Below are 14,780 nucleotides of genomic sequence, written 5' to 3'. Positions count from 1 at the left end.
ATTGGGTCTCCACTGAAAATGGGCCACAAGCCCAGCTTTACCAATCTGGTTAACAAATGTCAATAAATAAATAAATAAAATAAAATAAATAAAAATGGCAGTCTGGCTCACACGTGCTCAGTATTTATACACATGTGCAGCCCATGGAAAGCTTCTTAAAGGTATACATACATACTGATCTACATACTCCCTCTTTAGTGAATTGCCCACGATAAAATGACATCTGAAAAAGACATGCAGTCATACAGACACTAAGGAATAAACACAACATTCATATCCAAGTTGCCGTGTATCTGAAACATGGTCTGGAAATGTGACCTGATCTAGCAATATAGCAATTAGCACAGGGTTTAGCAGCAGGGACAGTCATTGGTGAATAATTTGTTTCAGGAGTTTTGGGAATCTTCTCAGGAACAGGAATAGTTGCTGGAATGTCCTCAGGAAGTGGAACACTGGATAACTCACTCTGAGATCTGTAGTCTTTTTCACAGGCAAGATGCTGCAGTACAGGCTTGGACACTGGTACCAAATGTTTCCAATTCCACCTAAATTCTACTCCTTGTGATTCCACAATCTGTGATCTTGGCTCTGGACATACACTTTTCATGACTCCAATCCAATCAAAACCTTTGGGCATCTTCATCCTCACTATTTTCCATTCTCGTAATGGAATGAGCAGTTTGCTGGACTTATCATAATAGGACTTCTGGGACAAATGCCTTTGCATGACTTGAGCTCTCACTGCTTTGTTGTTCTTAGCACAGGGAACCAATAGATTGCTACTGATTGGTAGTGTGCTTCTGGTTTGTCTTGACAAAAGCCTTTGTGCAGGTGAACCAAGATGTTTATCACTAGGAATATTTCTGAGATTCAGGAGATTCAGAAAAACATCGCTATTGCCTCATTTTGAATTCTTCAGTAACTGTTTCACACTTTGAACTGCGCGTTCTGCCAAACCATTTGACTGTGGGTACTCAGGGCTACTTGTAACATGAGTAAAGTCCCACTCTTCAGCAAATATCTTGAATTGCTGGCTTGTAAACTGTGTACCATGTTCAGAAATAACTTTGTGTGGACTACCATGGACTGAAAAATGATGCTTCACATTAGTAATGACAGTGCTGGACTCTAGATTAGGAAGCAAGTCAATCTCAAACTGATTGGAATAAGAGTCTACTAACACCAGGTAATGTCAGGGGTTCCGGAAGCTGTTGAAGGTTGGGGGGTGGAGGGCAAGAGGGGCACTTAATGATTTAAAAAGGGCAAATTTTTGAAAGGTATTTACTACCATTACAGGAGCATCAGTGTGATGCAAGCTAAGTTTCATTAAGGATAATTGCACATAAATTAATGCTCTCTGTAATTCCAAGAGCACTGCATCAGTGGGCCCAGACAATATCCCAGGATGCCTTCTAAATAGCATGAAACATGACCTATCAGACCCTCTGGAACTGATATTTAACTATAGCCTCCAAGCAGGCTTCATGCCTCATGAATGGAGAACAGGAACAGTCATCCCTCTGCAAAAAGGCGGGCCATCTACAGACCCTGGAAACTACAGACACAAATCTCACTCGTCTTATATGCAAAACCATGGAAAGAATTATCATGGAAATGATCAATAATGATTTAGTAAACTTCCAGACACTGGACTCAACCCAGTTTGGTTTCATCAAGGTCGAGGTTATGTCAACTCAAGTGGTGGAGTTCTTTGAAAAGGTCACCAGATCACCAAAGCAATGGGTAAGGCCAAAATGGTTCACACTGCCTACCTTGACCTGGCCAAGGCATTGGAAACAATACCCCACTCAGGCATTGGTGACAAACTCAAGAGGTTATGTACAAACCCATATGTCACCCACTGGATAGCTAAATGGCTCACAGACAGGACCCAGGAAGTAAGAATTGTGGAGTTCACTTGTACAAAGAGGCCAGTCACAAGTGGTGTCCCTCAGGGACTGGTCCTTGGACCACTCCTTTTTGGCATTCAATTCTCTGAAGTCAAGACCAATGTCAATGGTCTCTGGCTGTCTAAATGTATACATGATTGTAAATTAGGAGCTGTCACTGAATCCCACACCAACATAAATGTACTCCAGAAAGGGCTGACACAGACAAGCGACCAGTGTGAGAGCCATAGATGGACACTAAATACCAAGAAATGCATAATAGGAACCTTCGGGAAGTCATCTACTCCTGCTAACTATCATATTGACATACACCCCTGAAACACCCATAAAAGTTGACCCAGTTCTCAGGGACAACCATAGACAAGGGACAACCATAGACAGTAATGTAGCCTTTGACCATCGCATGTCTTTAAAAGACTTGCTGATTTCCACAGCAAAATATATTTCTTTGAATCCACTTTATATGATTACAGGTAATATCCTACAAATAATTTAGCACAATAACCTAATTGATTATTAGCTTATAAAGCATGATGACAAATCTCTGTGTATCAATGCATCATGTGGCTGAAATCCTATATTAATTGATTCTACAACCCCACCTCACTAACAAATTTGCTGCATTCTGAATGGGAAAGGTCACCACTTGGCAGGTGAATTTCCAAATTTGAGGAAAAAGTTTTTGGTTCTTATTCAAGAACATCCCATTAATCACTTGCATCAGGTGTGGTAAATCATACAGAAATGGTTTAGCTAGATGTGGATTACCCAGAAGGACAAAGGAGATCATGGTGAGTCTCAAACTGGGTAAGTAAAGTAATGACTGTTTCCCTTGTGATGTAGATAGTCCAATCAAAGGCTGCCAAATATGAGACTACACTAACATTCAATTGGGAGAAACCACTGCACCATTTCTTTATCCAGTTCCCAGACTTGCTTTTTGTGATGTGGCATATGAGACACATGCTTAAAGCAATTTCCAATCTCACTGATTAGAGAGACTGTATAAATGAAGCAAATTGAAAAACATAATACCATCTAACTCATGCATCTACAATACTTTAGAAATATTGTAATCATTAAAAAAGATATGAGATGTAATTTCATCCACAGAATGTACAACTGAATCAAATATGTACTTGTATAAAAGCTGTAATGTTTTTATCAAATGTGTCCATGCAGAGAACAACTAAATGCTTTTTTCTGTGTAGGTTTATATCCTGATTGATATAATTGTAATGTTTAGCAATAGTTCATTTTAGTCAGTTTTCTGTTTTAATTTTCATTATTTTGCAGTTCTCCTTCACTTCTGTATCTTCTGCCTATACAGGTGTATTGCATCCCTTTATGAGTCCATCTTAAGACTGCTTATATTCTTATTTTACTGTCTCTAGCACCTTCATCTGTTGTTGGCAATTCCAAGTATCCTGTGAGCTGAGAATAATACATACATACTGCTGCTTCTGACTGGCATGAGTTGAACATTGTGTGCGTGTGTGTATGTTTCTTATTAATCAGGGCAAGAATTGTGTGTGTGTGTGTATGTTGTGTGTGTTCTTATTAATCAGGGAAAGGGCAAGAACAAGTGGAAATGACGTTATAACTGTCTGAAATCCAACAGTTTTTTTATATATAAAGAGCCAGGCAGCCACGAATGGCAGTGCGAGAGAGCCTCAAATACGGAAGTAAAGGTATTCAGCATCTCTCTATTATTTATTTATTTATTGTTTTTTAAATAGAAGCGTCTCTGTTTTTTTTTTTTTATATTTAAGGATGCAAAAGTGGGGGGGGCACTCCCTCCCCCTCGCTTTACAGTTCCGGTGCCTATGGGTAACGTTGACCATTCCATTCAAAAATGTCTGTAGCTACTGTCAGCCAAAGTAGTGCAGGAATCTGGTTTTGATGAAGTGGTTCTTTCTGTTGATGTGGCTTAGTACCATTACATGTAGAACAAGATGAAAGTACTCTCTCAATATCCTTTGACACAGAAAGCCATAATACTAGTTCTCTCACCGTTCTTTTGGTAGAATCAGCTCCTGGGCGGCCACGATGCAAGATGGTAATATACTCTTGTTGCAAAGATTTTGAAACAATCACTTTTGGACCCTTCCTGTTGATACCACTGTCTGAGAAAATCTCATCTCTGTAAGGAAAATAAGGTTGCACTTCTACTCTTAAACAAGATTGCTTTGAAGGCCATCCTCAACTGATAAAGTGGTTCAGCTTCTGAAGTATTGGATCTGAGGCTGTGTGAATTCTAAGCTCATCAAGACATGTGGAAGAAAAAATTTCTCACTTCCATGACTTCAAAATCAAGTTTCTCATGTTCATGCTGTTCAGTGGTATTTCTGGGCGATCTGGATAAAGTAGCAGCAAGATATAGAAGTTTGCCTTTTGTGTAGACAAGATTGAAATTATACTTTCGCAAGTTCAACATCATGTGTTACAATCTGGCAGGAGCTGTATGCATAGGCTTTCTCAAAATAGTAACTAGAGGTTGGTGATCTGTTTCGATTTGAATTGGGCGGCCGTGAATGTAATCATGGAGCTTCGAACATCCAAACACAATTGCCAAGAGCTCTTTCTCAATCTGTGCACACTGCATCTCAGTCTGGGTTAGGGTTCTGGTTGCATAGGCTACTGGTCTACCCTCTTAAAGAGTGACTGTACGAAGACCAAACTTTGAAGCATCACAAGAAAGAGTGACTGGTTTGTGAACATTATAGTATCTGAGAGTTGGTGGACTGGCAATTCTCTGTTTCTGGACATCAAATGCTCTTTGGTGCTGTTCAACCAGGACCAGAATACATTTTCTGTGTCAACTCTCTGAGTGGTGCCGAAAGTTGGGTCAAGTCTGGAATTTTCTTGCCTAGATAGTTAACCATGCCAAGAAAATGTTGTAAGGCTTGAAAATTGTCTGGAGCTGGCATCTCAAAAATCGTTTGCTTGGAAGAATCTGGTCGCAAGTCTGAAATGGTAAACAAATGACTAACATAAGTAACTTCTTGTAGCCTGAATTTGCACTTTTTAGGATTCAGCTTAAGGTTCACTTCACATGCTCTTTCCAGAACTTTCTTGAGATTTCTGTCATGCTTGGCTTCACCATTACCTCCTATCACAATATCATTTACTATAATAGCACACGGATAACCGAAATAAAATTGGTTCCATGGCATGCTGGAAGACTTCACTGGCAGAATTTATCCAAAATGACATTCTCAAAAATCTCTACCTGCCAAAAGGAGTACTGAAAGTGATTAGTGATGAGGATTTTTGATCAAGCAAAATTTGACAAAATGAACTCTTTGCATCCAAAACAGAACAAACAGTGGCATTTGGCATTAGAGCAATGACTTCTTCAACTATACATATTGGATGATGAGGTCTTTTCAGTGCTTTGTTCAAATCTCCTTTATCAATATATATTCTGATATCATCTGAGCTTTTCTTATGAGCTACTACCATGTAGGATACCCATTCAGTTGGTTTGTCAACTGGCAAATCACACCTTGCTGCACCATTTTATTTAGCTCGGCCTTGACTCCGTTGTGCATAGCTACCGGAACTTTCCAGGCTGGTCTGACAACTGGGATGACTTCAGGGTCTAACTTCATGGAGTACACAACTGGGAGTTTGTCTAGTTTGTCTTTGAAAAGATCAGCATAGGTATAGAAAATAGACTGGGCAAAATTAGAACAGTGGTCTTTTAAGCTTAGGCGGTGGACTTCCTTATTAAATGAAAATAGTCCCATTTTCAAACTGTCTCTGAGACTTAATGATCGTACATCCCTTTTGACTATGTAAAATTGCAAGTCATAGTTGTTCCCTGCACAATAACATGAAAGCACTACTGAAACTTCAGTTTGAATTTCTTCACCACCATAAGCAACAAACTTCGCACACTTTGCCAAATCAAGTTTCTCACCAGCACATACTATAGCAAATGTTTCTACTGACAAAACATTGCACTTTGAACCTGTGTCATCTTTTAGCTCTATGGGTCTTCCATTTATCTGAATGGTACAAAATACTTCATTCTTTGCCCATAAATCTGCTGCATTGACTGTTTCATTAAGCACAGACACACCATCAATATAAAAAGTAGGGTCACAGCTTTCTAATTGATCAACTTGTCTCCTTGAATGTTCTCTTTTAATAAAAGAATGAGCCTCTTTTGATTTACAAAATCTTTTGAAATTATTCCACTTTTTATATCTGTGGCATTGCTGACCAAAAGCTAACCACTTTTCGCTTTTGGACACATGATTTCCACTGCAATTATGACAGTTGATTATGACACTAGGTGAGGGCACATGCTTTGATTTGGCTGACTCACCCTTGTACTTCACTGAAATTGTGCGTGCTCTGGAATTTTCTAGAAACTACATGGTTGACTAGGGAGTGTTACAGGGTTCACAGTTACTGCCATGTGCTTGGGCCTGTTTCTTTTAACCATGTGCTGCATACTATCAACACTAGCACTAGAAGATACTGGAAGCATGCATTTCTCATTTATAAGCATATTTGTATGCTTTTCTGTGAGTTCATATATCTAACAAATCTCAATGGCCTTATCCGAAGTTAAATTACAGTCTTGAAGCAAAATCTTTCTCACATTATTATCCTTAATACCACACACAAGTCTGTCTTTCTGTCAACTCACCCCTTAAATCACCAAATCTGAACATTTTAGGTTTGTTTCTTAAGTCATTTATATATGCTGCAAAAGTTTCCACAGGCTTTTGATACCTTGTATAAAATAAGTGCCTTTCCATTGTAATATTTGTTTGGGGGTTACACATTTCTCTAAATTTACATTTTAAGCACTCTGGGTCTTCCTTTGATTCAGCTGGTACCACTATATGGCGGTTTTCCCACTCCCCTGCACACATACACAAATGAATGCTCTCTTTCTATGGCCCCTGAACCAGCTAAATTAAGCAAAATAAATGCCTTTGTTATGTGTAATGGAACAGATCTACATGCATCTTTATCAAAAAATGCAGCTTGTATGAAAATATCTCTCAAATGCTCTCCAGTTCTCTGTAATACTATTATCAAATACAAGTGGACCAAGTTTTCAAAAGCCTTCTGCCATGCCAACAAAGTATGCTTAAAGACACTGCAAATATGGCCCTTGTAATTATATATGAACATGCACACACTCAAGGTACTTGTAATGACATTCAAATGCACAATAAACTCTTTGAAATGCTGTACTTTGGAAATATGCTTTGAAATGTCTGTATTTTGCAAAATAACTGTACTGTCATACTGTACAAACTAACACTTTGCAGACTTCAGATATTTTGAATAGCTTTAATTAATGTGAAAAAGTAGCACATAGTGAAAAAATGCGGTCATTTTCATTATTTTATACATTTTATGCAATTTGGACATTGTTTAAAACATTTTCATAATTATTTTGAATATTTTTATCAATATGTTGCAGTTTCAGACATTTCATTTAACTAGAAAATTGTTTTGAGCGCTGTGGGTGCTTCATTTAATATTCTTCGAGTAAGAAATCATTTAAGCAAGTTTTAGTATCTGGAATTAGTTTCTGACCTGTTTTGCAGGTTGTATGTGCAGTAGGGATGATCTACTCACTGGCACAGCAATATTTAACCAGATGGCTTATTTTAAAAAGTAAGGGACATATAAATGAGCTGCTAAATCATTGAATGGCACATCAAAGTGCTGAGTAGGACTGGAGACACTAGGTCTGGGAGCAGTCATTATCTGTTAGCTTTTCTAAAGAAGGGGGAAATATTGTAAATGTCTCTGGCTCCAAGGCATTGCCTTAAAAGCTTTAAATGTGTATTGTAGCAGTCTGCTAAAGTCCTGTCTCAAACTTTAAAAGGAGATATCTAGAGTCAAGTGACCAGATGAGCTCATTCTGCAAGTCATCTTGAATATTATATTGTGCAGGGAGTAATCTCAGAGCATAGAGTATTCTGTTTGGGAGCCTAACTAGAAAGACTGCTCACTTACTTCATCTTGCCTTGCCCAAGTAAGTTATTATGGAGCAGTATAATTCTGTTAGATTCAGTCATGAATATAGTGAAGCTTAGTTTAGATATTGTTTTTCTTTATTTGTCTGAATATGTCCTTAAATGCTGTTTTCAATATTTCCTGTGATCTGAACTCTGTGGTTTACTGTGAATATATATTCAGTATTTTCATGTTATTTTATTATTTATTATTAAATATATTTAAAACGTTTATTGTGGCTGGTTCTTGTAGAGAGTATCTATGAGAGTATTTATATTTATTTGGTGACACTATGTGGGCCACTCCAGAAGGCCTAGCTTTTTTTAGTGAACTACTACCATTTGTATTAATATTAATATTACACAGTATAATTTGACACTCTTTGCTAAGGACCTTAGAGTAGCTGATTGTGAAGTGTCTGATGGTAGTGATAACTACCTTATACTCTGGATGGAAGGAGGCACAGCATGTAAACCTGTGCCAGCCTTTCCCATGTGTGTGTGTGTGTGTGTGTGTGTGTGTGTGTGTGTGTGTGTGTGTGTGTGTGTGTGTGTGTACGTGTGTGTGTGGAAATTGTGTCAGCTACTTGTGGCAGGGACACAAATCAATGGGATCACAGAGTGGGTGGTGGAGGACTTGGCTTGGACAGTCGGCTGAGGACCTAACCCTACAGCTGTACCAGTAGGGAGTCTTATTGGGGATCTGGAGGGAGACAGATATAGAGACATCCAGACCCCAGGCTGAGTGTATTCCCTGTGTGATCTTAAGGGAAAGTCTACTTGATGCAGACAGGTCTGCATCTGGAAATACTGAGTGTATCTATTTGTATGCCAAGTGCATGTCCATCTCCAGTGTCAGTGGTGAGGATTCAGGCTCATTGGATTACTGGCCTACTGTGGGGATGACACTTAGTGGTTCCCATCGCATATTAGCAACAGTTGTGGGTGTCACATGCCCTTACAGTATCCTTCTCAGCTTATTATCTGTATATTTACTATCAGTCCGACTGACTACATATCTTTCTCCATGCTTTTAATTTTATAAAACATTCTGTGTGCTTTTGAGGGTTTATTTGATTCAGTTAACAAGCAAGCTTGCCAACATAATGCATATGATGGACTTCTTGCTGATAACCTGTTTCTCTGAGAAAAAGCATACCATTATATATATATATATATATATATATATATATATATATATATATATATATATATATATATATATATATATACATATATATACATATATGTGTATTTAACCACACATCATGCAATCTTGTCTCGGCTCCCTATTGAAATTTTGGCAGTTGAAATGCTGAGTGCTGACAAGCCAAAAAATAAAGACTAAAACAACAGGAGAAGAGTAAATCTGAAACATTATTCTTCTTTTTTAAACTTCTTTTCTGCAAAGGAGGCAAGCCCCCACACCCCCCATGCTTATATATGCTAACTGCAAGATCAGCATACCCTGAGGAAAAGGGAATATCCCAAGAAATAGCCATCTTAGGCTTTGTGTATATATATATATATATTTTTATATATATATATATATATATATATATATATATATATATATATATATATATTAGCCCATTTTTTCAGATATTCAGTCTTCTTGTATTGCGACTCATTTTAGTGAGTCCCAACATTTCAAATGATTACTTCTTGGGCCTCTGGTCTCTCTCCATTTTGCTAGCAAAGGGTACCTTGGTCGAAAATATACTGATATTAGTGAGTGCAAGACTCCCTTTACTCTCTGTGTAGTTACCGGTACATGCTATAGATAGATCACTGGCAACAATAAGCATATTTTATTTCACTTCTTGTCCACTACTTGAAAAGAGAAAACCTATTGGAAGGAAACAACAATATTCTCTCCTCCACATCTGACATGGCTAAGAATGTATGAAAGAAAGCGTGTATGAATTTCAGCACTGTCTTGTTAGTCCTTAGTTAGAACATGCCGTAAGGTTCAAATTGGTTTGCCAACAGTCATCATCCCCCATACTGACAATTATGGAACTTTCTAACAAACTGACAGCGTTTTGTTTGCCTATCTGTGTTAACCATGCAAGTGCTGATTATTTTACTGTTTCAGTCAAATCATATTTATTTTATTTCCTGGTATAGGTTCTTCCAGTTAACATCCAGTTACCCAGCTCTGTAAAAATGAGCTTTCACATTTTGCAGTGTCCCTAGCCAACATTCTGCATTGATTCATCAGTTTTCAAGATATCCCGCAGTGCTAAAGCTATCCTTAAGTCATTTAACAAGAAGAAAGAACCTATTTTTCTTTCATGTTAGATGTCTGAGCTAGTAAGTGAGGACATCACATTTTGATTGTGTTGGCTTACCAGAAATGTAATTTAGTATGTAGGATATTAAGGTGAGTTATAGAGTTTGAATAATAAGAAAATGAATTCTTAAAGAAACCTAAAGAAACTTGTGATAATATATTAAAGCATGCTTCTCAATATGAGTTATTGTGTGCTTTCTTTTACAGTGGTAAATTATGAGGTGACAGTAGTTACAGGAAACCAACGTAATGCTGGTACCAATGCCAAAGTGTTCCTTCAACTTTATGGTGACAAAGGTAAAACAGAAGTCATCTTCTTGAAAAGCAGATCTGATAATTTTGAGAGAGGATCAGTTGACGTATTCAAGGTATGTAATGAACAATGACAAGTACTTAAACTCTGTATGTGACAAAGATAAGATGAATAGTGCAGTCTGCAAGCCCACAGGGGCGACTTTTCTGCTCCATCCTTAATTAGATAGATTTTAAAAATGTATACGCTCATTTTAAAAGGAAAATGGTTGCACTTGAAGGCTTTTAAACTGAAAGTAAACTCTCCTAATCATACTAAAAGTGTCACTACATCGGTAGCAGTAACTGCTTTGCTGCTTGTTAAGAACATTAAAGCATTTGTGGTGGGGTATATAGCCAGAATAACCCCCTTATATTTAAAAATGAAACAATTTATTTTGTAGCATGTTAGAAATCACATTGCAAGAAAATAGTTACTAAAGTTCTGCATTGCTTCACTACTACTTACATTATTTAGAAAGAAGGCCATAACTAGAAGTATATAAACTCTAATGAATGGTGTAAGTAAGGCCAAGTTAATTTAGAACTCAGTAAGAAGCTAGTCACATGGCAGACAGAGATGGAGCCAATACTCTACCCCCAGTAGACTAACTTCAAATAGGGGCCGGATAGAGATAGGCGTGGATGCTAAGCGCTGGCTTATACATCCCAGGAGGACAGTTGTGGCTGAGGCCTGCTTCTCAAGTGCCACCTGTCAGAGGAACAAACACTGGCATGAGAACAAACAATAGCCACATGGTAGGACATTTCTTGCAAACAAAATATAGTACTGAAACCAAGGCATGAGTGTATGGAGGCATGCTCCCATGACAGCAGGCTCTTTCTTGGCAGAGATTTCTTAAGACCACATCAGCACAGCATGCATCCCATGGGCTTTTATTACAGGAGGTTTAAGGTATCACACAGTGAAAACTCTAGCTTTGCTAGGTTTTCCTTGTAGTTTTTACTAATTGGTTTGTCTGTGTGATGTTTTTACTTTTTGGTTTGGATGATAGTTGGGCTATTTTGCAGACACCTTAATGGTTATGTTCATCAGCTGGGTATAAAGACCCTGTGATTCTAAAGTATAGCCAAACAATCCACTTATGCTGTACTGACAAGGTCATCAAAAGGCTGAAACATGCATGTCCACATTTAGTGGAATTTGGCTTTATTGGCCTGAGTGTATTCTCTAAGACTTAAAAAGAAAAAGTAAGAAAATCATGGACGTTCAGAAGCCATATAGCTGAAGCACTTGACATTTTTAAGGGATCATTTACATATTACAGGAGGGTTAAGGTATCAAACAATAAAAAGGCTAGCTTGGCTAGGTTTTTTTCTTGTAGTTTTTGCTAACTGATTTGTCTGTGTGGCCTTTTAATTTTTGGTTTGAAGATTATATGTGATGTATAATATTTGCAACCAAAAGTATGTGAATATGGTTTGTTTTTATCTATATAAATTTATGATTGAGTATGTCATAAGAGATAATTAATAATGACACTTATTGTTAAAAAATAAATATTCATAGACTGTTTCTACTCGGATCTGTATGCTAGCCATACTTCACTGGTGCTCGGTATAATGAGGATGGACCATGGAACCATGGAATTCTGAATATACCTTGTAGTGTGGAAATTCCACTTCCTTTTTAATATCGTTGAAGTCCACATCTCTTGTTTCAGGAATGTAGCATGTATTCTAGCCAAGGTACACTTCCCAGTCTACACAGGAAGTGTGCTAGGCAGCATTCTTAATTTGTCCTGCAGTAACCCAGTCACATATTCAGAAAATGCACTTGTAGCAGTGTTTGTTTGTGTGTGTGTGTGTGTGTGTGTGTGTGTGTGTGTGTGTGTGTGTGTGTGTGTGTGTGTGTGTGTGTGTGTGTGTGTGTGTGCATGCGCGCGTGCATTTGTACGCATGTTTATGTCTGAATACAAAAATCTGCCTTTATGTAGGCCAGGAAGCAGAAACACCATATGTATGTTCTGCATTTTTCCATACATATGACAAGCATATATACTTTCCTGGCCCTGCAAACTGTAGTGTGCATAGCCTGAGGCTGCCATGCTACTCCCTGTCTCTGTCCAGTTTTACATCTTCACCATTCCCTTGGCCCAGACTTCGTAACAATACATCCTGCAGGGTACACAAACTGCTATGCTGTGCACCTTTGCTATATACAGTCCCTGTATACCAATGGTAATGGTGCTTTTTATATATAGGACACACAGGCTGCTACACCACATACCCTTGATAATGGCATCATTGATATACAGGACACACAGGCTGCTATACCGGACCTTTGTTATATATAGTCTCTCTCTATACCCTTAGTACTGAATGGTGCTTTTGATATACAGGAAGCACAGGCTGCTACTCCACATATGCCCTTTCTAATGGTGCCATTGCTACACTTGACTCACAGGCTGCTATGCAGTGTACTATATACATCCCATGCATAACAATACTAGTTTATATTTATATGTCGATGTTGTGTAGCCTTCGTATGTAGAGTCCCTATATACTAGTACAAATGGTGCTGTTACTACACAAGATGCACCAGGCTACAGTGCTATATACTCTGCCTAAAAGAGACTACTTCGCTGTCACTTTACACTGCACATTCCCTCACTGCTTGCTCACCGAATAAATGTACTGTTCACTGAGCTCTTGCACAATACCAACAAATTCTGACAGTGGACCAGTAATGACAACCATGTTCTTCTTCTGCTGAGTAATATAGCTGTCACTCCTGTCAATACCCAAGATGGTACAGAGGGGTGGATTGCATTTATGAATGTGGGTGCCTGACTTCTCAGCCCACTTAATCTGTCCATTTCACTTAGCTTCTAGGTAAAATATAAATTTTACTTAGCCTACAAACATCCCTTTATCTAATTTTTTCATGGAGCAGGGAGTTGCATCAATTGATGCCGCCCCCCTCCTCCCGATGATTTAGTCTCACTCTCCGACCTTCTTCAGCAGTCATGCCAAACTGTTGCAGGTTTCCATCCTGCTATCCGGTCATATCATTGGCTGGTCTACAATTTATTTATTTATTTATTATCAATCTAGTCTAACAATTAACATATTTCTGTCCCATTTGTTCAATATTTTTGGTGCTACCTTCTCATTATGAAGGCCATTTCAGTTTTTCATCACCCTTTCAGTGCCAGAACTACATAATATGTCTTCCCTGGAAGTATCTCTCTTATCTTCAATCTGTTTTTTATAGTTCTTGTTTCTTTAGTTAATTTATTTATTTATTTTATTCATTTATTTTACATAGGTTCATAGGATGATACTAGCCTATTGGCGCAAAGGCCATTATAAGCCTAGCCAAGAATTTCACTCATGTTTCCTCAAAGTCAGCACCTGTTTCCCCTGTCCAGCAGGGACACAGGTGGGATCCCAGGAGTATATTTTCTGTTTCCCATCCAGTCATCCAGATTCGTTTTAAAGAGGGCTATAGAGGTACTCTGCTTGACATGGAGAAGGAGTCTATTCCACAGATGGTGGAGTCTTTGGGACAGAAAGCTATCCCGCCAACAAGTTCTATTAATGTGACAGACTAGGTTAAGGCATTGCGTGTGGGCTGTGTGAGTGGAGTTTGTCTTATGGATATGCAGCAGCTCCATCAAGGCTGGGTCTGAAATGGCCTTGTGTGCCAGACACAGGTCACCTTTGAGCAGTCTGTTTGAGACTGAGTAGAAGGACAGGGCTTTTAGCCTGGTGGTATAGGATAGGTGTTTGTGATCCTGGATTTTTCTTGTCAGGAACCTTTGTGGTCTCTCCAACTGCTGCATGCCCTTGGCAAGTTACATGCCGAAGGGGACATTGTACTCGATAATGGGTCTGATAAGGGAGGAGTACAGGGATGTTATGACCTCCTTGTTCCTGGATGAAATACCCTTATTTATGAGGTGGGCCATGTAGAAAGCCTTCCATGCAATGGAGGCAATGTAGTGGTCAAAAGTCAGGTTGTTATCAACCTGGGTGCCCAAGTCAGTCACTACTGATTATGTATTTAGGATGTTGTTATTAATAGGTTCATGGGCAGGTACTAGACTATCGGCCCAAGGGCCTAAGTAAGCCTAGCCAACAAGTTTCCCTGGCTTATGCCACCCAAGAAAGTTAATTTCCTGTGCCCCTGTCGAGCAGAGCCAAAGAAGTGATCCCTGGGGTGTATTTCCTATTTCCCATCCACTCATCAAGATTTTTCTTGAAGAGGGCTAATGAGGAACTTTGTTTGACATAGACGGGTAGCTTGCTCCAGAGTATAGGAAG

General features: G+C 38.6%; 1 protein-coding gene across 3 annotated transcripts in view; it reads left to right on the top strand.

The window, feature by feature from the left end:
- Positions 1 to 14,780, top strand: part of LOXHD1 (lipoxygenase homology PLAT domains 1) — a 2,432,812-nt gene that overhangs the window by 1,285,176 nt on the left and 1,132,856 nt on the right. For all 3 annotated transcript variants that reach the window (XM_044082024.1, XM_044082018.1, XM_044082011.1), the window contains one exon: positions 10,407 to 10,567. In XM_044082024.1, coding sequence (XP_043937959.1) covers positions 10,407 to 10,567 — 161 coding nt within the window. The remainder of the gene's footprint in view (positions 1 to 10,406; positions 10,568 to 14,780) is intronic.

The sequence above is a fragment of the Protopterus annectens genome, chromosome 1.part1 (genome assembly GCF_019279795.1).
Source record: "Protopterus annectens isolate FY-2018-M chromosome 1.part1, PAN1.0, whole genome shotgun sequence".
In the NCBI taxonomy this organism is placed as follows: domain Eukaryota; kingdom Metazoa; phylum Chordata; order Ceratodontiformes; family Protopteridae; genus Protopterus; species Protopterus annectens.
Note: the sequence above shows the minus strand (reverse complement) of the source record. Positions and strands in the feature narration are given on the sequence as shown.